This window comes from Anas acuta, chromosome 8, assembly GCF_963932015.1.
Source record: "Anas acuta chromosome 8, bAnaAcu1.1, whole genome shotgun sequence".
Classification (NCBI taxonomy): Eukaryota; Metazoa; Chordata; class Aves; order Anseriformes; family Anatidae; genus Anas; species Anas acuta.
In genome coordinates this window covers 6,111,310-6,131,535 of record NC_088986.1, presented here as the reverse complement: position 1 = coordinate 6,131,535, position 20,226 = coordinate 6,111,310, and the positions used below count along the sequence as shown (strand labels likewise).

The 20,226-nt window shown below is 44.7% G+C and overlaps 1 protein-coding gene across 3 annotated transcripts in view; it reads right to left on the bottom strand.

Annotated features, from left to right (window-relative positions):
- Positions 1 to 811: 811 nt before the first annotated feature.
- LRP8 (LDL receptor related protein 8) overlaps positions 812 to 20,226 on the bottom strand; it is a 166,436-nt gene continuing 147,021 nt past the window's right edge. For 2 of the 3 annotated variants that reach the window (XM_068690150.1, XM_068690152.1), the window contains 14 exons: positions 17,281 to 17,403; positions 16,806 to 16,928; positions 13,815 to 13,934; positions 13,560 to 13,685; positions 11,718 to 11,889; positions 9,897 to 10,124; positions 9,184 to 9,302; positions 7,636 to 7,775; positions 5,536 to 5,677; positions 4,335 to 4,487; positions 3,478 to 3,699; positions 2,618 to 2,686; positions 2,207 to 2,379; positions 812 to 1,912 (listed from right to left, as the gene is read on the bottom strand). In XM_068690150.1, the coding sequence (XP_068546251.1) occupies positions 1,874 to 1,912; positions 2,207 to 2,379; positions 2,618 to 2,686; positions 3,478 to 3,699; positions 4,335 to 4,487; positions 5,536 to 5,677; positions 7,636 to 7,775; positions 9,184 to 9,302; positions 9,897 to 10,124; positions 11,718 to 11,889; positions 13,560 to 13,685; positions 13,815 to 13,934; positions 16,806 to 16,928; positions 17,281 to 17,403 (1,949 nt within the window). In that variant the 3' untranslated portion in view covers positions 812 to 1,873. The remainder of the gene's footprint in view (positions 1,913 to 2,206; positions 2,380 to 2,617; positions 2,687 to 3,477; positions 3,700 to 4,334; positions 4,488 to 5,535; positions 5,678 to 7,635; positions 7,776 to 9,183; positions 9,303 to 9,896; positions 10,125 to 11,717; positions 11,890 to 13,559; positions 13,686 to 13,814; positions 13,935 to 16,805; positions 16,929 to 17,280; positions 17,404 to 20,226) is intronic. The other variant, XM_068690151.1, reaches the window with a different exon arrangement.

Below are 20,226 nucleotides of genomic sequence, written 5' to 3'. Positions count from 1 at the left end.
AAAGCACAGGAGAGCGTGAACTTGCCTTTTGAAGTGGAGGAACAGCACTTGCTGACAAAGAGCTGCAGCGGTTTTGATAGAAAGTGTTTCAAACCTGAATGCAAAGCCTTACTAGGGTCTTCCATCTCAGTGCACAGACTTTAAATGTTCTACGGGAACTGAAAAAATAGCAATTGTGAAGGGAAGGGAAGATTGTATGGTGAGAGACATGCTGCTCTGTATTTCTCCTTAAAGCAGTATCCTGGAATCACAAGCAAGCACAAATTACATTCTTCAACAGAAGGAGACCAAAAAAAGAGAAATAACTGCACCAGTAAATGGGTAAATATGAGTATCCTGACTCCGTATTGCTGCAGAAACAGGCAGGATTATGTAAAACTATTTTGATCTACATTGTTTATTGTAATTATCTTGGGAGGAACAGTGCATATTTTAGCCTCCTTTGTCTTGGGAGACGATGGTAAAACAGCATTGTGCTACTGAGGCCTGGCAGGAGAGAGAAACAAAGTTTGGGAACAGTAGCAAATGAAAGGCAGTTATTAGCGTAGCAGAACGCTCACAACTTTTTCTTCCTGTGATGTTTTATTTTTTCAGATACCTTTCAATTACAGGAATCAGCTACTGAAAAAGCTGTGAATTTTTAACCTCCTTGTGTAGTGCTCTGTGTTACATCGGATCTGCCATGGTGCAGGCTGCTTGTAAGCATTCACGTTCTACATATGGTGAGTCAAGACACTACCCCACAGCCTCTTCTAAATTTGGACTCCTATACAGTAAGAGTAGGAGGCAAGAAATTAACTGTTATTGTGTGTTGTTTTTTTTTTTTTTCTTTTTTTTCTTTTTCCTGATGAGCTAGATAGGACAGCTCATTTTAGGTATCTGAAAGTATATGGCTAATCTACTAATTCTAAACTAATTTGAATGGTGTGAGATGATCACTGGGGAAAAGCATTTAGATTTATGTTTAGAAAACAAATAAAAATATGCTGAACCAACTTTGTACCAAACTGTAAAAAGCAACAATACAAAATGGAAAAACTGGGCTCTGTAGGAATTCTTCCTGACTGAAATGCTATAAGCAATAGCTCTTCAGTTAAAAGCACTGCAGATGAGCCTGGCTAGACTAGAAATTATATAAAAGCAACCCTTGCAAGCCAGCTTGGAAAACAGGAGCTCTGTTTGTTATGGGAGTGCTTCATTTATCAGCTATTTTATAGTACAGCTGTTTCTTGCTTTGTCTTTAGATTTCAAAGCAAACTTCAAACATCCTGTAAAAATTCAATTATCCCTAATTTTCATAAATGTAGTAGTTTTAAAATATATGTATATATTTATATATATGTATATATTTATATGCCTATATCTATCTACACTAGATAGATATACACAGATAATCTATGCACAGCAAGCCAAACATACAAAAAATAAATACTCTCACCCCTCTACTATATTTACAGATCAGATCTTATAATCCAGATTTTGTTAATAAATACTTCTAAACTGCCTGTACAGAATTTGTTTTACTTATGTTGATGGATAGCCACAAAGCATATTCAATATATTTACAAAATATCTATAAATATAGTCTTAAAATAAAGCAATAGCTACTGAACCTTCAGCCTGGCTGGTTATGTACATTGAGTTAGTAGCTCAGCAGTTGCTTATTGACTATCACAAATGGGTAGTGCAACAAGTTAAAATGTGTATAAAAGATTATACATACAAAACTCTCACATCCTTTGGATGTTTGCTGTTCATTATAACTTTGTGGTTACCCTTCTGCAACATAAATAACAATTAAAAAGAAGAAGCAGGTTTTGTGATCCACAGCAAATTTGTTCAGTGCGTTCTGTTTGGAGCAGCAACTGTATCCTCATGGCAACCCATCATCTTCTAGGCTTAACGCTACACGCTGTGAAGGAAGAAAAACACACTTAAGGAGAAAGTTTTGACTTGTGAATTTTGATGCATTAGCAACAGTATCAAAATTTGGTTCTAAGTTGGGTTTCCTGTTAAAAATCTCATATACTACATATGCTGCCTATAAATCTAGGTTTCTGCCTATTCTGTGATTATTGAAATATTAAAAAGTTCTCTTTTTTGTCATTATATATCAAATAACCAACAATGGAATCAGGTGGAGCTAATTCTGTACATAATCCCTCAACAAAGTCAACCGCTGTCAGCAAGTTCCTCAGGTACTTACTGCTGGGTAGACATGTCCAATTTGGGCAGTCCGCCCAATGTGGATTTCATCTTCATCTTCCTCTTCTGTTGTCTTCCTATATACTGGATTATCAAAATTCATGCTTTTAGTGTTCTTCCGTTTCCAGTTTCTCCAGATGAGGTATCCTCCCATGCACAGCAAGCCAATAACCACTGAGGAAAGGGGAGAGAAACTGCTGTTAGCTAGGTGAGCTAGTTCTGTGTGGAGCGCAGGAATCTGTTGGGATGCTCCCATCAGTCCTTGTACAACTGTCTGAAAGCCAGAACACTTTGCATCATTTCAGTAGTTCCTTTACTCCTTCCCACCCCCAGACTCCTGAAAGTCAGAGGAGTCTATTTATACAAACTTTGAAGGAGACCATACTGAAATATTAAAATCAAATCAGCTTACCAACAGGAATGACAATTCCAACAACAGCTGCTGTCACAGTTGAATCAAAGCCTTGACCATTATTGGAATCTGCAATTACAAAGGTATTGCTGATCATTTCACTTGTTTGCTGGCTTTAAGGTCATATCTAAAGAATGTTTTATGTTAGTAACTGTCTTTCAGCTTATCGGGAAGTTTTTGTTATCAAAGAGTTTACAAAAAGTTTTGCAATAAAATAATCAGGGAGAAAGATAAAAAGCAGATACACACAAATCTGGGCTGGGCTGTTTCTTATTAGGAATGAAAACCTATTAATTAACCTATTAAATACATACTTCAAACATAGACGATTAAAGAACTTAGCTCTGATTGGTTAATTAATACATTTGAAAGGATATTTGTACAAACAGTACTTAGGAGAATGAATTTTAGAAATCAGATTCTGCTTTCCCATGTGCTGTACACAGTGCACTGAATCACTATTACTCCAAATAGACATCCTAGTTAAATAGGGATGATTTACTTTTTGTTTTCCAGATGCAATCCATATTTAGGTACACAGCACTACCAGCAACACTGAAGCTGAACTAGTGGCAGGGACAGGGCAAGAAGTACTATGAATTTGCAGGACCTCATCTCTAGAGTCAGCTTTACAGGTATGGGATGAAAGCCTGCTCTTAAAATCCTGAGTGCCTGGAATCACGTCAGCTATGGTAACAGAGGAGTCTGCATAAAGAACATCTAATTCTCCTGCTATGCAACAGGATGGGCCTGCACCTGACCTGGTTATAGGTTAGCTGTTAGGTAAGGTCTCTGATGGTACATGAGTTTCTGTGATACTGTATATACTGAAAAAGAAAAGAGGAATCTCATTCTCTTACAGTGTTGTGACAAATTGCTGTTTCCGGTGGTCATCTCAGAATCGATCAGGATGGACGGGGTTGGATGAAAACTTGAGGTGGTAACTGTAGCTTCTGATACAGCTTTGGGGATGACTTCAGTGGTGTTATTGGAGCTGCCAGCAGAGGTCATGGTGGAAGCAGTGGTGGTACGTGATGCTGTGGTTGTAGAAACCAGTACAGTTGCTGAAGTAGTTGGAAGATCTGAAAAGCAAAAATGAACATGACATTTAGTGAAAACAAATACACAAAGAAAATCACAAAAGGTGAGGTAAATCTGGGAAATACTGTGATGTTTACTGGTTAGGAACAGAAACAGAATTCCAAATCAGTTTGCACATAGAGCACTGATAGTTCTTTACCTGCAGCTACCTGAAATCAAGCTTAATTTATCAATAGCAATAAAGTTCTTTGGTTAGAAGATAGTTAAGAAGTTAAAAGAAAAAGCAAAACTTGTTTTTGGGAAGGTACCGAACTTGAACCAGGAACTATTTGCATGTTAGGGAAAACTACGGTGTAATCACCAGACTCGTCAGCAATGAATGAGGCCTTTACAGATCCAGTATCTATAGGGCACTAATGTGGTGAATTTTTATTATTTATTAACCATTCACACTTTTAGTCCTAGGCATAATCACTTTTTTCCTCTTTTCACTCTATTTTTTCCCGCTTTCAAAAAATAATGCAGGTTTTCAATAAAGAACAGCACAACATTGTGCTCATAATTCAAACTATGTGGAATACAAAAGCTAATGGCTGTGTTCCACCATCAGGAACGTGTACTTCACTTTAAGTATGTTTTTACTGGGACAGCACAACAGCAATGTCATTGTATTTACCTTTGTAGCATTTCTTCATGTCTGGACCCAGCCGCATGTTGTCAGGACAGGCACACGTGTACTTGGGAGAATGGGGAGAAATCTGAGGTGCAGGAAGACACAGATATTCACAGCCTCCATTTGGCTGGGGGCTGAGCTCACAGGAATCTGGAGCTATTCAAAGATGGAAGAAAAGAGAAATTACTTTCCTAATCATTCATTTTTTGTTCTTGGCAAAGAAACATCAGGTCCTCTAAGAAGACTCTCTTCTACTCCCTACCCCAATTAATTGGTTTGCTTAAACATCTTTACAATTTGGAGTCAAATCTTACACACTATCATAAAAACTATGAAGAGATTAGTGAATAAAAGTTTAAAGGGCTTCGTGTCCCTCTGTTTGCCTTCTTGATCACATGTACTCATTCACAAGTCAATAGTTCAAAATGCTACACACTAGAGATGACATTTGAACGGCTTATTGATTACCACTAATAATTATGTGGAACATTCACACACTGATACTGAACCAGGAGAGCAGCCTTTGCCCAGCTGTACATTCTTTCACAATTAACAGAAGGTAGAAGTAAGCCATTTTTTCCTCATTGAAATTTCTTAGGTAGTTTCACAGTTATCCTGTGTCAGAAATTGCCTTCCTGTTCTGCTAAGGCAATTTGTTCTAGCAGTTGCTTAAGATTCTGAAGACACATACACAACATGTGTTGCCTGATATACACAGTCCTCATTCTAAAAAGTTCACTTAACGAGTGCTGTGAAAATGGCCAGAGCTTCAGTGCTGGCTGTGAAGGTTCTCAAGGGATTGAGGCAGCTCTCCCCAGCTACCGGACTGCACTGCAGTCTGTGCCACTGCAGCCTCACTGCTACTGCTAGCGAAGCCAGGCGCTGAGTGCCATTCCTCATGCTCACCTTGCCATAATACTTCCAGACTGCAGCACAGCCCAAACAGATAATGAATGGCACGCATCAGAGTGATGAGAGTAACTCTGTTATCAAAGATGCTAATTAAACAGCTATTAACAAATCGCAGACTTTTCAATAAGTGCTGCTGCGGAATTAATTATGCAGGAACTTCAAACATCAGGCATTGATTTCACATTATTACCTGTGCTTTTTCTCTCATCAAGAACCACCAGGAAGCATTTCATTTACTAGCTCAAATAAGTCTGATTTAAGGCCACGAGACCCTGAGGATGACATGTCTTACCTTTGGGCTGCTTTAATTCATGAAATACCACGATGTCATGAGGATTATTGAGATTTTCTGCTAAAACAGAGATGTCCAAGCCATTCAGCCTGTTTGCACTGAAGATTGCTTCATTCTCCAGGTCAGTCCAGAACACTCTGTCCTGCAGGAAATGCATAAAAATTCTGACCCTGTTCAAATCCAATTCAAACTGGATTAAACTCCAGTAATCACAAAATCAATCCATTGCTCTCCTGCCTTGGGACACCTCAGATTCATGGTAGTTTTACCTGCAGCTTTTTTCTTTCAAATACTGTTAGCTCTAATGGTTAAAAGCACAGCAATCCTACAGTGGTTATAGGAGTGCTCAGTAAATTGAGCAGCTATGAGACTGACCTGAGGGAGCAGGAATTGGTTACATACAGAAGAGTTGCATCCATTCTGATTCTGAACCTTTTTTTTAATCAATAAAAAATGGACTGGTTCTGGTTTTAGTCCATGAAAGCCCAAAGGGCTACCCTAGAAACTTCTGCTATTTTTCTCCTTTACAAAGATAAGACCTGCGTAAAACAGGTGTCTGTGAAGAAGCCTGTCCCATGATCACACCTGGAAGATAAGTATCTATTTTTTTTTTGTATTAGTACCTTTGGTAAGGCCTGCTGTGATTGAAAAGTACCTGGTCAAGGAGGTGTACAGGACTGCAGTTATCCAACAGTATTTAGTTGCTCAGTTAGAATTTATCTATATATGCTGCTGCATGCTAAAAAACACATACATTTCAGTAAGGAAAGACACATTTCTGAAGAACAAGGGCAAATTATCAAAAGCAAAAGGCTTGTCTGTTATTCTAGCCAGCCATTCAGATAAGGAAAGGTGTACAGAGGTTAGATAATCCAAAAGGTCCTTCCAAGTGCTACTGATACAGGATAAAACTATAGAGCAGCAACTTCCTGGGGAAACCTGTGTACCAAATCAGATGCCTAGATATCACACACGTTGCATAGGAGGAAAAAGGATTTTCAGGAAGAGGGTTTTACTGTGTCAAAAGCCAGCCTAGTTCAGTGAAATGAAAAGACAGGAAAGAAAAGGACAGGAGGTTGTGACAGACACCTTAAGAGGGACCCAACCAGACACCTTTCCCTAATGGGAAAAGCCTAACGCCTTTGTGAAAATAGACGCCTATCTTTGTAGGATCAGAGCTGTAATTGTTTAGCAAGGGACATTTCTCTGATGTGTGGCAGGGTTTGTGTATCATAACTGGAGCAGTTCAGCTTGAACGAGAATTATCTGACTTTTCCTGAACTAGGTGAACAAAAACACCTTTTTAATGCCAAATCCCCAAACCCAGCAATGCACTGTTGCACATTGACTGCAGGGGGAGCCCTGCGAGTACCTTGCTGGCACAGATACTCCCAACTGAAGCCTTCAGGCCCCTGAGACAGGTGAGCACATTTCTGAGGATACTTCTGCAGATACTGAGATGGGCAGAGGGAGCATGCAAACAATCAACCTGCAAGGCCACGCAGCAAGATTTAAGGGGCCGTCCTCCCCTGAGGATTCTGTTAGCACTGGAAAGCGCAACACAAGCATGCAGACATGGTGTGAAACAAAGATGCTGAGAACAGCAGAGTGCTTGGCAGCAGGCTGAGAGTCTGCTCTGAGTCCATGCAGCTCCTTTCAAAGTCTGACTTGTCAAAAGACACAGGACATGCTGCAGTGGCACTCAGCGAATGGTCGTCCCACCTGCTGATCACAGTAAGTGCCGTCTCCTGCCCCTCACTAATAGTTTTGGCCTTTGCATGGACAGTTGGCTCAACTCAAATCAAGGGAAAGCCATTACCATTTCCCAGTTACGTGGGAGGCATTGCTCCGGGCACCACCTGCCCTCATGGATTCACTCGTACTCCATTAGGTAAAAGCACGAGACAACGCACTGCTCCTGATTAAGAGCTTTGGAAAACAATTTTCCCTGCTGAACCCACACCAGGTTAATCGGTTTCTATAGCAGCAAACGCCCTCACTGAGCTTTCTGTGCTATGCAAAAGGCAAAGCTTTCAATCAAGAAGAGCTTTGAGACCTCTTGCAGACTCAGTCTGTTCTGTATCCGCTCTTGACTCTTACCTCAAACACTGCTAAGCCGAAAGGATGGCTCAGATCATCAACAGAGGAGATCAGAACTTTTCTGTTGCTGCCATTGAAATCAATGCAGGACAGTGAATGCAATTTGGAGTCTACCCAGTAGAGACGCTGATTCAGCAAATCTGAGAAGTAAAACACAATGAAACAAAATTACACACAGCTCCTGCAACTCTTTTTCTCTTGCCCAGCATGTTTCTCCTGCTGGCAGCATGACTAATCTCTTTATTATTGGGCCTTTTTTTTTTTTTTTTAACACTAGTTCTGATTTTGATTCAGTGCCCAGATATGCTGGGATAAGACCTTATAAGTAAGATTAAAAAGGAGGAACATTCTGGTGTGTGTGTGTGCCTGGCTAACAGCTTTGTACAATGAGGTTCTTTTGTTACGGGGAGGAGTGGGGCTTCCAGCACTTCGGGCTTCCCAGAGGTGCCCCATCAGTGCCTCTCAGGGAGCAAGAAGCTTCATCGCTCAGGGCTATTCAGTTCTTGGCCTCTTGCTGGAGAACGATGTCTGAGATTGAAATGAAGCATCCCTCTGAGGGAGCTGTGAGATTTACACGTTCTCTGTGATGAAGTCCTGGGTTTCAGAAGTCCTTGTGCTGCAGACTGAAGGAATGCTGGTGGTAGGAACATTCCTACCACAGCCAGACATTTTTGGGGAAGGTGCAGGTAAGAGTGGGAGGGAAGGATCCACTACTATTTAGAATGCTATGAAATTAATTTCTCCTCCTGGAGCAAATCCAGTTATTTTGGATGAGATTCACTAAACTAAGTGCAAGTAGATAAGTGCTGAAAAAAAAAACACAATTATATAATTAAAAAAGCTATTAATTTCTTAAATACTAAAGGATAACCTTATTTGTTCACGGCAGTAGCACTTCAACAATATGTGATGGTAGTAACATTTTACCCTATGTCCTTTTTATGGCCAGGATTTTCAAACATCAAGCAGAGAACCTCATATCTGTATGGTGTTAAACATACATGGCTGTAGCTCCAGGTGAGGCTGTCCCCTGCTGCAAGAAAACTTCCTTTCCACTTCCACAGCTTGGTGCAGCAGTGAGAACAATGCTCTGTGTGCCAGCAGGATGCAGGGTACGGGGTGAGACGGGCTCTGTCTCACTGCTCCCATCCAGCGAGGCTGGGCAGCCACACTAACAGGGAACGGGTTCTGTATGCTGGGTCTCTTTTCTTGGTGTTCCATGCATTAAGCAGTCCAATGAATTACCTTGGCGTTGTCTCTGAGACTAGACCAGAGAAACCACTCCTGAAATTTCCCTTTGTCTTAAAACGCACCTAAAAGCAACTCAAGGCTGCTGCGTTATGAGATACAATATCAGGAGTGCAGCAACGCTTACCACCTATGCTCGCTACCGAACCAAACTCACGTTGAAGAATTCTGAGTGACAGAGAATTTCCAGGACTTTTGTCTGCAGGTACCTTTGCAAATTTACAGTTTTGTTTTCCTACTTAACAGAAATGAATTTACAATAGCCACAGTGGATAGCGAAGCTCTAACCCGGGCACTTACCAAGCGTGATGCCATTTGGCCACTCGATGTTGTCAGCCACCAGCACTCGCCGCCCCACGCCATTGAGGCCTGCTTTCTCAATCTTAGCTTTGTCTCCCCAGTCAGACCAGTACATGAACCTGAAAGAAACGGGTGCAAGAAAACAGTAAATTGGACCCAAAGGTAAGAAATCTGTGCTACTGATCTGAGTAGGAGTTGCAGTCTTCTCTGCTTGATACAGCAAAGCCCCTCAGTTACTTCAGCTCATTCTGATACACACCTAGCAGAGCAACCACGCTCCTGTCCCACTGGGTACTGTGCCACACAACTTGCACCAGAACATAAACTCTTACCTTGATGATCCCATGCAAACTAACTCCTGGTATTTCTCCTGGATCTGTAGACTCCACTTAGCCAAATCACCTGTACTCCGGTCAGACTATTTATTTCCCAACATAACCTGTGTGCCCAAACCAGCTCAGGCCCATCTGACACGTGACCTGATATTATTTTCAGAGCGTTAACTGCAGCAGCCTTGCAAAGATTGAGCTGAACCATCTCTTTGAAGCATCTCAGCAGTTCCATTTAAGTTTAATGGACATAATTGTATTTAAAAGATAAGGGCATCTGTAAGCCTTGATGACAATGAATAAGGCCTATGTGTTTTTGTCAGGCAGAAAGACGACAGGAATTTTCCTGTTGGCAAAGGAAATATCTGTAGTTTTCACACCTACCTCCTTGTGGGGTCAACAGCAATGGCTCTTGGCTCACTGAGGTCCCTGTTAAAAAGCGTCCTCCTCCTGCTTCCATCTGCGGTGGCCACTGAGATAGTCTTGTTTCCAGAGTCTGTCCAGTAGATATTCTTATGAACCCAGTCTATTGCCAGCCCTTCAGGAGAGTTCAGCTGGCTGTCTATCAGGATCACCTGCTCAGCTGTGTCGCTCGCTTTGTCTATGTAGGCACTGCAAAGATAAGACTCGTCACTGGACTGACACGCAGCACAGGAAGGGCTCTGCAGATGTGTGTGGGGCCGGGCCTCAGAGACAGCTGAGTGCTGGGCAGCACCACTCTGACCTCACGGGAATAATGTGCTCACGTGGCACGGGGATGGACACAGAAACCTTTATGGCTGCATGCTGCATCCTTCTGCGGCTTTCTCCTACATTTGTTCTTAACTCCCTCTATCTGGATGGCAGACACTTGCAAGACAGGGAACTGTCATTTTGCTACCTGCTTCCTGCTATAACTGCACAGGTTAGCAAAACTAGAAAATCAATATGTGGGTGTTATATATATATATATACACGTTATATATATATACACATGTTACATATGTATTTGACTTAGGGCACATTAACTTCAATAGTATAATTTTACAGGATTCATGGACATTGGAAATGATTACATAGCTTGCTCTGCAGAAAATATGTGACTTACAGCAAAGCTAATGCAAGCAGGAGTGAGAAAGAGAAAAATTCTGCTGTTTGGAAAAGGAAGCAGGCTTGGTACAGCCATATATAGGGTATGAACACTGTTCAGCCCTCAGCCCCAGGGCATTCACTGTCAGAGAGCTGCAGACAGAACAGCGTGTCTCAAATTCTCTGTATGGATATGAAGCCCTTACCCACCCTGCCGGTGCCGGCAGTGTCAGACACAGTGAAAGCAGCTTGCTTTCTTCCTATCTCCCCATTTTCAGTGCTACACAGGGCCGCTTGGGGTACCTGCCTAACTGCTGGAATGTTAATAATCAGCACAGTCTAGGCAAATTTCCATGCCAGTAGCATGGGAGCTAGCACAGCCTGCAAAAACCCTGGCTTGGCTCCCATGCTCTGAAACCAATCAACCTTTGCCTGATCATTAGCTAAAATCCAAAACAAATCGCTGTAGGAGTTGCAACAGGGTGCAATAGCTATGCAAATCAGAATATACATGGGGAATTTTCAGTGCATAAATTAAGTGCATTTTTGATTAGGCACACTTATGAGCCCTGGTACATAACACTGTGATGGATGCATAAAAACAGCTGAGAAAGGAAGGGGAATAAAAACTACAGAATATGAAATACGGTCTGTGGTCAAGTGCTGTGAGTTTAGATCTGGTCTACCAGAGACTACAGTGGTCAAACAGTGTCCATGCTGCTACCTCCTTGCTTCCACCATTTGCCTCTGCATTTTCAGCAGCTAAGTCCTTTGAGGTTCCACACACAGCAAGCGCACAGCACAGCACAGCCTCACACAGCACCACTTAGCAATATTGTGATTCAGTAAACAGGAGTCTCCATGTAATTGCGCAAATGCAGCAGGATCTGTTATTGACAAAAAGCCTTCCTACATTATCAAACCAAGTAACTGCACAAGCCCCTGATTTCTTAGTCAATTCCTGAAAAGCTTGCAAAGTCTGGGCCACAACAGGTAGGCCAATAAGGGAATAGAAGCCCCCAGGTTCACTGTGTTCACTGAATCTTGCATTGTTTTCTGCAGATCGTCCTTACTTGGTACAAACTGAACCACAGCTTTAGAAAGGTGCCAAAACATACATTCCCTCTTGCCCCTTACCTGTAGATTTTTCGGTAGAACAAATCACACCAATATATTCTGTTTGTTGCCACCTCCACATCCAGTGCCACAACATTTTTCAGCATGGGAATGATGCGCGAATAGTCCCTTTTCACCAGGTCTATCTTACGGACCTCATGGCGGTTGGTGAAGATCAGGTATGGACTCTTGCCTACCACAGAAATAAGAGCATTTGTCATTTTAGCAGCTGGATTCTTTCATTCCTGATACAGCAACAAAGTGAAGACCGTCCAATCACTGATTTGCTTTGTGAGAAAGTTTTGCAGCACACCAGGACCAAGTGTAAATGGCTTCCAGAGACAGAGTTAACACATATAACACATAGGGGGACAGTTGGACTAGGTGACCTTGGAGGTCTTTTCCAACCTTCTAATGATTCTATAAGACATGGACGACCACAGCACCTCTGTGGTCACCAGATGTACAGCAGCTCTTAGTCTGCCCATTCTGCTAAGACAAACAAAACTCTAGGGAATGTCCTTACCTGCAATTCTACATTTTAGATTAAAAATACAAGGGCCAGATTTTGGTGATTCATGGGCAGGACAAGGAAGAGGCAGTACTCTGGGCTGGCTGGAAGGAAGGAGGGGAGCCAGACTCAAGGCATGACAGAGCCACTTTGAATCCAGCAAAGCTAGGACAACATTTTAGACCATAATGTAAATGCAGAACTTGCAGGCAGCACCTCAGCCTCCTTGGCTGTTCTGGGTGGGCCCCAGGGAGCCAATTTCCGATGCTAGGATGCAGACACCTACGGGTGTAGGTTCAGACAAAGAGGTGCATGTTCTTGCCATCTGCAAGCAGTACAGCATGTGAGTGTGCTCCTAAGTGCCACTAAAATAGACTGCAAATCAAAAAGTAAAAGCTTTAGTTCGCTGGTTGTACACCTCCCTGTTTGAGGAAGGGACAGAATGGGAGACTCCGAATGACCTTTAGACTGGTTTGTTTCCAACAATGGCCAATAAAAGAACCTAAGAGCATCTTTCCACTGGGAAAGGCAAAATGAACTGAGGAACATGGCACTGGAAGGGAGGAGTTAGGACAAGGTTCTAGCTCTACATGGCATTGCAGGGCTTCAAGCACAGGCTCTCAGGTACAAAAACATTTTCTGACCAACAAGTAGACTGATGTCCTAGGATTTGGTCAATTCTAATCCATTGCAGGTGTGAGGACAGCAGGACACTGTACATACCATATAGAACCTGGGAAAAAAGGCTACATGAACATGCAGGATAACACTAGACAGGCAATCTTCTATTACAGGTAATTCATCCTTCCCCAGGAGCCCCACCATTCCCTCAATAGAACCCTCAGCAGGGCTAACACTCTGTTCTTGCACAATTCAACTTTCTATCTCTCTGACAAATACAACCATTTCTGCAATAAGCTCAAGTAAACTGCTGCTGTTCGTGTTGGTATTCGCATGTGAGGCTCGGAGGGCTGAGAGGTGGCTAACCTACCATCCTTTAATTGGGTTGTCATCTTCCTTTTCATACTATTACCAGTAAATGTTTTGCTGTACTGTTTTTAATAAAACCTGCCAAGAGACTTTCTTTTCTAGTTTTAGCTTCAAACAGCCAGCTAGTGCCTGTAATCTTGCTCTGCACACCGTTAAAATATTCTGATCTGAATGATCAGTAGTTCTTGCCTAGAGACGCATCTGCTATCACTGCAGCAGTTCTGCGCTGCTCGAAATGAATGTCTTTGCTTGCTAGCTTCCTTTTGTCTCTGTTCCTCCAGCCTCAGCCCTGCAAGCATGTTTTCTTATCAGAGTTGTGATGTTGAGCAATCAGAGTTTAAGTGCCTGTGGGGTCGTCTTACCTACGGCTTTGCAGTTTTTGGACAGGGTGTCCATCTCATATCCCTCGTAGCACTCGCACTTGTAGTCCCCCTTGTAATTAATGCAGATCTGGCTACAAGCGTCTGGATTCTCACATTCATCTATGTCTGAAAGGAGTGTTTGAAACCCATCAATAACTTGAAATCAAACCATCTGTGATGGAGCAATGCTGAAGTGAATATAATCACGTCTCTGTATGGTGAAACACAAGGGACTGCTGTTTGCATGTAAATTACCTCCACACGTTTTTTTATCCAGAAGCTTGTATCCGGGCGGGCATTCACATTCATAACCAATCTTCAAGTCTTTGCATATGTGTGAGCAACCACCGTTGTTCATAGAGCATTCATTAATACCTGGAAGAGGCATACAGATTATCCATGATACAGGAGGCATTTTAGTCATAAGACTGAATAAAATTAAGGGTGGCCAAAGTCCTCAGAAATTTTTCCATAGCTATCAGCGTTTGGTAGCCAGGCACTGGCCACACAGAGCACAGGAGTGACTTCACATATAGGAAGCCATCACCGTATCTCTTCCTTGCTCTTTATTATTCCAAACCAACACTGTTAGGATCATTTGGACTGAAAGCTGGTGGCAAACGAACAGGGAGCCCTGGGGATACAGTGTCTGCATCGCTGTATCTCAACCCACTGGAGAGCTGCTGCTTTGAGCATATTCTGCCAGGCGTGAGGAACTTCCAAGGGACCTCAGGGTGCTCTCCAGGAGACTCCTCCTTTCCCATGCACTGGATAATGTTGACTTTTCTGAAAGCTCTCTTTGAGCTTTAATAATTCATGCTGGGGGAGTCTCATCTCCCAGGGGCCAGCTATTTTGCAATACTGTACTATTTTCCCCTCTAGCTCCAAGGAATGATCTGTGTGACAATTCCAGAAAACACCGAAGTGCAGCCTGTCAGAGATGCTCCATTACCACTGAGATACAGCCCTCCCACAAGGACCTCCCACACGACAGTCTTTGCTGGCAGCCTGCATCAGCCCAAGTGTGTAATTTCTGAAGCAACAGCCCCCTCCTCTCCTGGGCCCCTCTCTGATCTGAGGCCACTTCTCTGATCCTGTTTTCCAGAGCTGAAATGAAAAACAGACTAAATGTATCCTTTTAACTAGAACTGAATGGGAGGTTCAAGAATGCTGATTTCCTATCAGAAATAACATTACTTGTTGTAATTAACCTATGAGAGAGGTGAAGAGAAAGTCCTTTCCCTAAGTGAGCCTGCTGAACAGAAGCTGTGGGATTTCAGGGATAGTGGGCTCTGGAACAAACAAAACTGATTTACTTCGATCCTTAACACAATTTAAACGCAAATTTTTCATTTAGCTTTTACTTCTTGCTTTCTTGCACACTGCAGGTGAGTAGCACAGCTGAGCCATTAGACCAGTGCTCTTGGAAGAAAATGAAAACAACCACAAGCCAATTAAAGTCAGCAAGACTAGGAAAATATTATGCCAAAAGGAAGCCCAGCTCAGCTCTGGGATGCCTTCACCTTCCTATCAAAGACACACACACACACTGATATCAATAAATTATTAACAGAGCAAGTTCACTAGGTTCCAAGAAGGTGTCCACAGAGTCACATTATGTGTTATCACTGCTCGATGATGGTTATTAATGGGTATCACCTATTCCTGCACTTGCAAAGGCCTCTAGCAAATTGGATCATAAACATGCACAACCACTTTCTGCGAAATACAACAAAGGCAACTAACTAACTAACAAGCAAACCCTCAATGAGATGATTCCCCTGGTTTCAGAGGTGCTTTGTGGAATGGATTTAGAGTCTTTAAATCAAGCATCGGTTCGCTTGCTGTACTTCTCAACAGGAGCTGAGGAGGAACCAGACAAAGACGTCAGCTTGCTGCCCTTCTGCTGGACAGCTGCTCCCTATTACTCAAACATTGGGAACATAATAATCACCTGCCTAAAATAAGACACAGGATGTTCTGCAGTGCTTTTCTGAGGGCTCTTGGAGGGCACTGCAGGGTGTCGCACACAACTAGACAGACACTGAGATGAGAAGCTTGCTCTGCATCTCCTGGGCTGCTGTGTGGATTACCTGGGGCTGGGTGTTACAGTCACAGCAATCCACATCGTTCTGCAGTCTCAAAGGAACGTGTTTCCCTTTGGAGATTGTTCTCTGCTCAGCTTCCTAGCTCACGTGACACTAACTGCAGGCAGCCATGGCACCACCGTTAAGGTTGAACCCAGCTGTGCTGTGCTGCTGCCCAGTCTCCTTGGGCAAACTGGGCTGCTGGCCCTGTTGTGAGACCTCCACAGACAGACAAGTTGCAACACCCACTCAGAAAGACAGGGAGATGTGGATTAGTGCAGAAGAAAGCAAGGATGTACTGAAAGCACAAGGTAAGAGCATCCTTACTGGGAGCTCACACACACTTTTTGTCTGACACAGAGACTGACAGCTCACCCTGAATGCGAGATATTTAAGCTGCAGGCACTGAGCTCCATGCTACTGGTGCTCCATGATGTGGTGGCGAGGGACAGTGCAGCAGCCTGTCCGAGGCTTTCTGCATGAGGGAAAAACAAGGGTGTTTCAGTGATGCTCGAGGCTGGGGCTGACACCTGCAATGCCCAGGGAGAAGGGTGAGAGAGGCTCAGCCCTCTGGCCTGTGGCTTTCCATTCTGCTGCCTGCCTGCCCAGCAGCAGACTGGGCTTGCATGGCTTGGCTGATCTCAGTAGCCCACAGCTGGCAGGATGCTGCAGACAGAAACCTGCTGCCATTTCTCCAGCAAGCAGCAACAACACACGAATCTCAGAAACGGCTGAAGTCATATCTTAGTGGTTGCTGCCTCTCACGGTGTTGTCACCTTCAGAGCATGTTACCAAAGCTAAATCTTTATGATCTGCTCATGTTACAGGAATTCACAGGTAATTTTGGCAGTGAGGCTAAACAAACTGGTCCATGCTGTGGAGGACACTAGTGTCTGGGAAGTCCTGTGCTCAGCTCAAACATCCCTCCAAGAATAAAAACTGAACTGAGAAGGGCACAGTTCACGCTGGCAGATGATCAGACTAGGCTACTAATTATATTCATGTGAAGGGTGAAGAGAGAATAAAGGCAAGGAAAGAGAAGCAGAGTGAGAAATAGAATTAGCAGCTACATGTGGTTACACTCAAAGCTGTGAGCACCAGATGGAGGAGAGGGGAAGCAGTTACAACAGGAGCAACACGTAGAAGGCAAGTACTGTACCACATTCTTTCAGAGGCTCGTCAGACCAGTCCCTGCAGTCTTTATGTGAATCGCACACTTTGCCTCCGTCAATGCACTCTCCACTCTTACACTGAAACTTGCTGGGACTTTCACATGCTGACTCTGTCATGTCGGGCAAGAGAGGAAAGTAACTAAGTTAGATGAGGCTCATGACAACAAAAAGCCTGACACAGAGCTTCAAGAGGGTGTCATTAGCAGAAATGGGATGGGATTAAGCAAATGAACATTAAGCTCGAGTATGATGCAAGGAACTTTTCAAGGCGTGCAGTCTGCCTGGTCAGCACAATCATCTCTCCCAAGCAACCCCTCTGCCAGAACGGCTGAAACCTCTCTGCAGAAAGCAGCCCGTCATGGCACGGAGGAGCAACACAGGCCTCCTCCCTTTGCAGCGGCCACGGAGCTCTCACAGGCTTACACACCCGAGCACGAGGAGCGCAGCGCTGTTTGCACGTACCTTGGACGCAGCCTGCCTCGTCACTGTTGTCAGGACAGTCGTGCACCTTGTCACACTGCTTTGCTCCGTGGATGCAGGTCCCATCCCCACACTGGAATTCATCCGGCCGGCAGGTCACCAGAGCTTTAAAACAACACATTGAAGTGTTATCCATGCAGGACTCGGAGCTTTGTGTGGTACTTTTTACCTGACACTAGTGGAGTTTGCAGCCTCCTTCAGCAAATGGCACAGAGCATCAGCTGCTTCCACCAAGCAAGAGAGGCAGCAGCTACCTCAGCCGCTGCCCTCCTGCGCCCCCGACATCCCAGATCAGGCTCTCCACCCATGTGAAGAGGAGCCCCAAAACCCATGCGAGTAGACCCAGTCAAAACAGAACCAGTGCAGACAGTGAAACCTCTCAGGTGAGAGGCAACAAAGCAAGTGGGCAGCTGAACTTTCAACACTGGAGCCTTTCTGGGCCCTTCAGCCCTTGCGAGAGGCCAGGCTGCATTTCAAACAGCAGCGCAGAGCAGCACTCAGTATGCAAAGGCAACCACTCCTCAGTTCTGCCTTAAAAAAAATTGTATTTAAGCAGTGTTTTGAAACATGCTCAGCCTAAGGTCACTTGCAAGATACATGTACAGTGCCTCTGCTAAAGGCAACGTAGTGTCATGGTTCCGCTCGAGTGGGCAGCCGAGCTCCACCACAGCCGCTCTCTCACTCCCCCTCCTCAAAGAGGAATGGGGAGAAAATATGATGAAAAGGGCTCAAAGGTTGAGATAAGGATGAGAAGATCACACAGTAATTATTGTAACGGGCAAAACAGACTCGGCATAGGGAGACAGTAAGATTTATTGCCTATTACTAACAAGCTAGAGGAGTGAGAAACAAAGGAAAGAAACCAAAAGCACCTTCCGCCCCATCCACCCTCTTCCACCTCCTCCCCCTGAGCGGCGCAGGGGAACGGGGGAATGGTGGTTATGGTCAGTCTACAGCACTTCTTCTCTGCCACTCCTTCTCGGTCACTCTCGTCCCCTGTGCTGTGGGGTCCCTCCCACGGGACACAGTCCTTGATGAACTGATCCAGCGTGGGCTTCCCACAGGCAGCAGCTCTTCCAGAACTGCTCCAGATATGGGTCCGTACCATGGGGTCCATCCCTCAGGAGCAAACTGCTCCAACCTGGCTCCCCCACGGGCAGCAGCTCCTGCCAGGTCACCTGCTCCTGTGTGGGCTCCTCCACGGGCTGCAGCGTGGAACCCTGCTCCACTGTGGTACTCCATGGGCTGCAGGGGGACAGCCTGCTTCCCCATGGTCCTCACCACAGGCCGCAGGGGACTTCTGCTCTGGCGCCTGGAGCACCTCTCCCTCTCCTTCTGCACTGACCTTGGTGCCGTTCCTCACTCCCTTCACTCTCCCAGCTGCTGTGTGGCGCAGTGTTTTTTTCTCTGTCTTAAACCTGCTCTCAGAGAGGCGCAAAACAACATTGCTTATTGGCTCGGCTCTGGTCAGCAGTGGGGCCCTTACCAAACAGGGGGCAGCTTCTAGATCCTTCTCACAGAAACCACCCCTATGGCCCCCTGCTACCAAAACCTTGCCACGTAAACCCACTACACGTAGTCACACCAGGGATGTAGCTAGCAACACAGACACAGTCACTGGGGTTACTGAACGCCCATGAGCTAACCACAGAGCACTGGAAGGCAGAAGAGCTCTGCTGCCCTGTGGCTTGGTGTTTCTTGGGGTTACAGGCTGAAAACGTCCCCACAGGGTCAGGCCAGACTTCAAGCCTGAAGCACACTTGCCCTATTTAGATTCTTACAGACTCAAAACAGATGTGATGAACAGAAACATTGTGGAAAAAGTAAATCAGGCTGCTGCATTGATCATGCTAAAAGCAGTGGTGTTTTCCTCTTCAAGGTTACACTAAACTTTCCTAGATGGGATCTGACTTGCACTGACAAGGGTACCAGCAGTGGCTGGCCAGTGAAGGGTTCACTGGTGAAAACAGGCTCCTCATTCCTGGGACACGTTCATGGCTTATTTCTACTGAGACTGTCTTCCAGATGTTTTCTTAAAATCCTATTAAGGCAGCACACCCCAGAGAGCTCTTGATTCTAGCCTTTCCATCTTGCTGATTGCAGCCTGGTGCCATATGACAGAAAATCACTGCCTCTGACTAGCTAGAGGAGGTCAGCACTGATGGCACTGCCCGGGAGGTGAGCGCTACGTGGCACGCTTCCCTCAACAATTTGACAAACTGGTCCTAATGCAAAAACTACTACTTTCAGCTAACCCCAAAGAACCATAGACATGCAGAGGGCTGGCGCCAATACCACAACCATTGGTATGCACAAAGGCTCAGCATTGTTGGTGACAGCATGCATAGGGTGCAGGATCCAGATTCACAACTGCTGCAGGGGACTGAGCTCTAGGGCATCTACAGGCATTGAAGGGCATGAGACAGGGAGAGCAGCAACTGGAGGGTTGGTGGAGGAAGGGGGACATCCTGCCAGAGAAATACTATTCACAGGAGAAAGATTAGGAAACAGCACTGCTCCTTGGAGAGGAAAGCCATATGGACTATATTCATAAAAAGCTGCAAAGCAAGAAAAAAATCCCAAGCAGTAAGCACAATTATGGGACCAGCTGTGTCACCACATTTCAGCTAATAAACCCAAACACAGAAATGGGAAACCTCAGTGGGACAGCAGCTCCAAGCATTTGGGAGCTGTTGCTCTAAATGGCGAACAATGAAGGACAGGAGGAAATGAAGCTGTGGTCTGGGAGAAGCACAGACCCCAGATCTGGAAGTGGCACTGAGAGGTCCTGCAGGGAGGCAGAGGCACTGCTGCTTGAACTGGTCCTGCAGTGTGCGACCACTTGCCTGGAGGAAGCCCTTCTGATGGAGAGACCACCTCCCCCAAACACAACCCCAACCTCTTCCAAATTAAACCTTGGCCATTGCA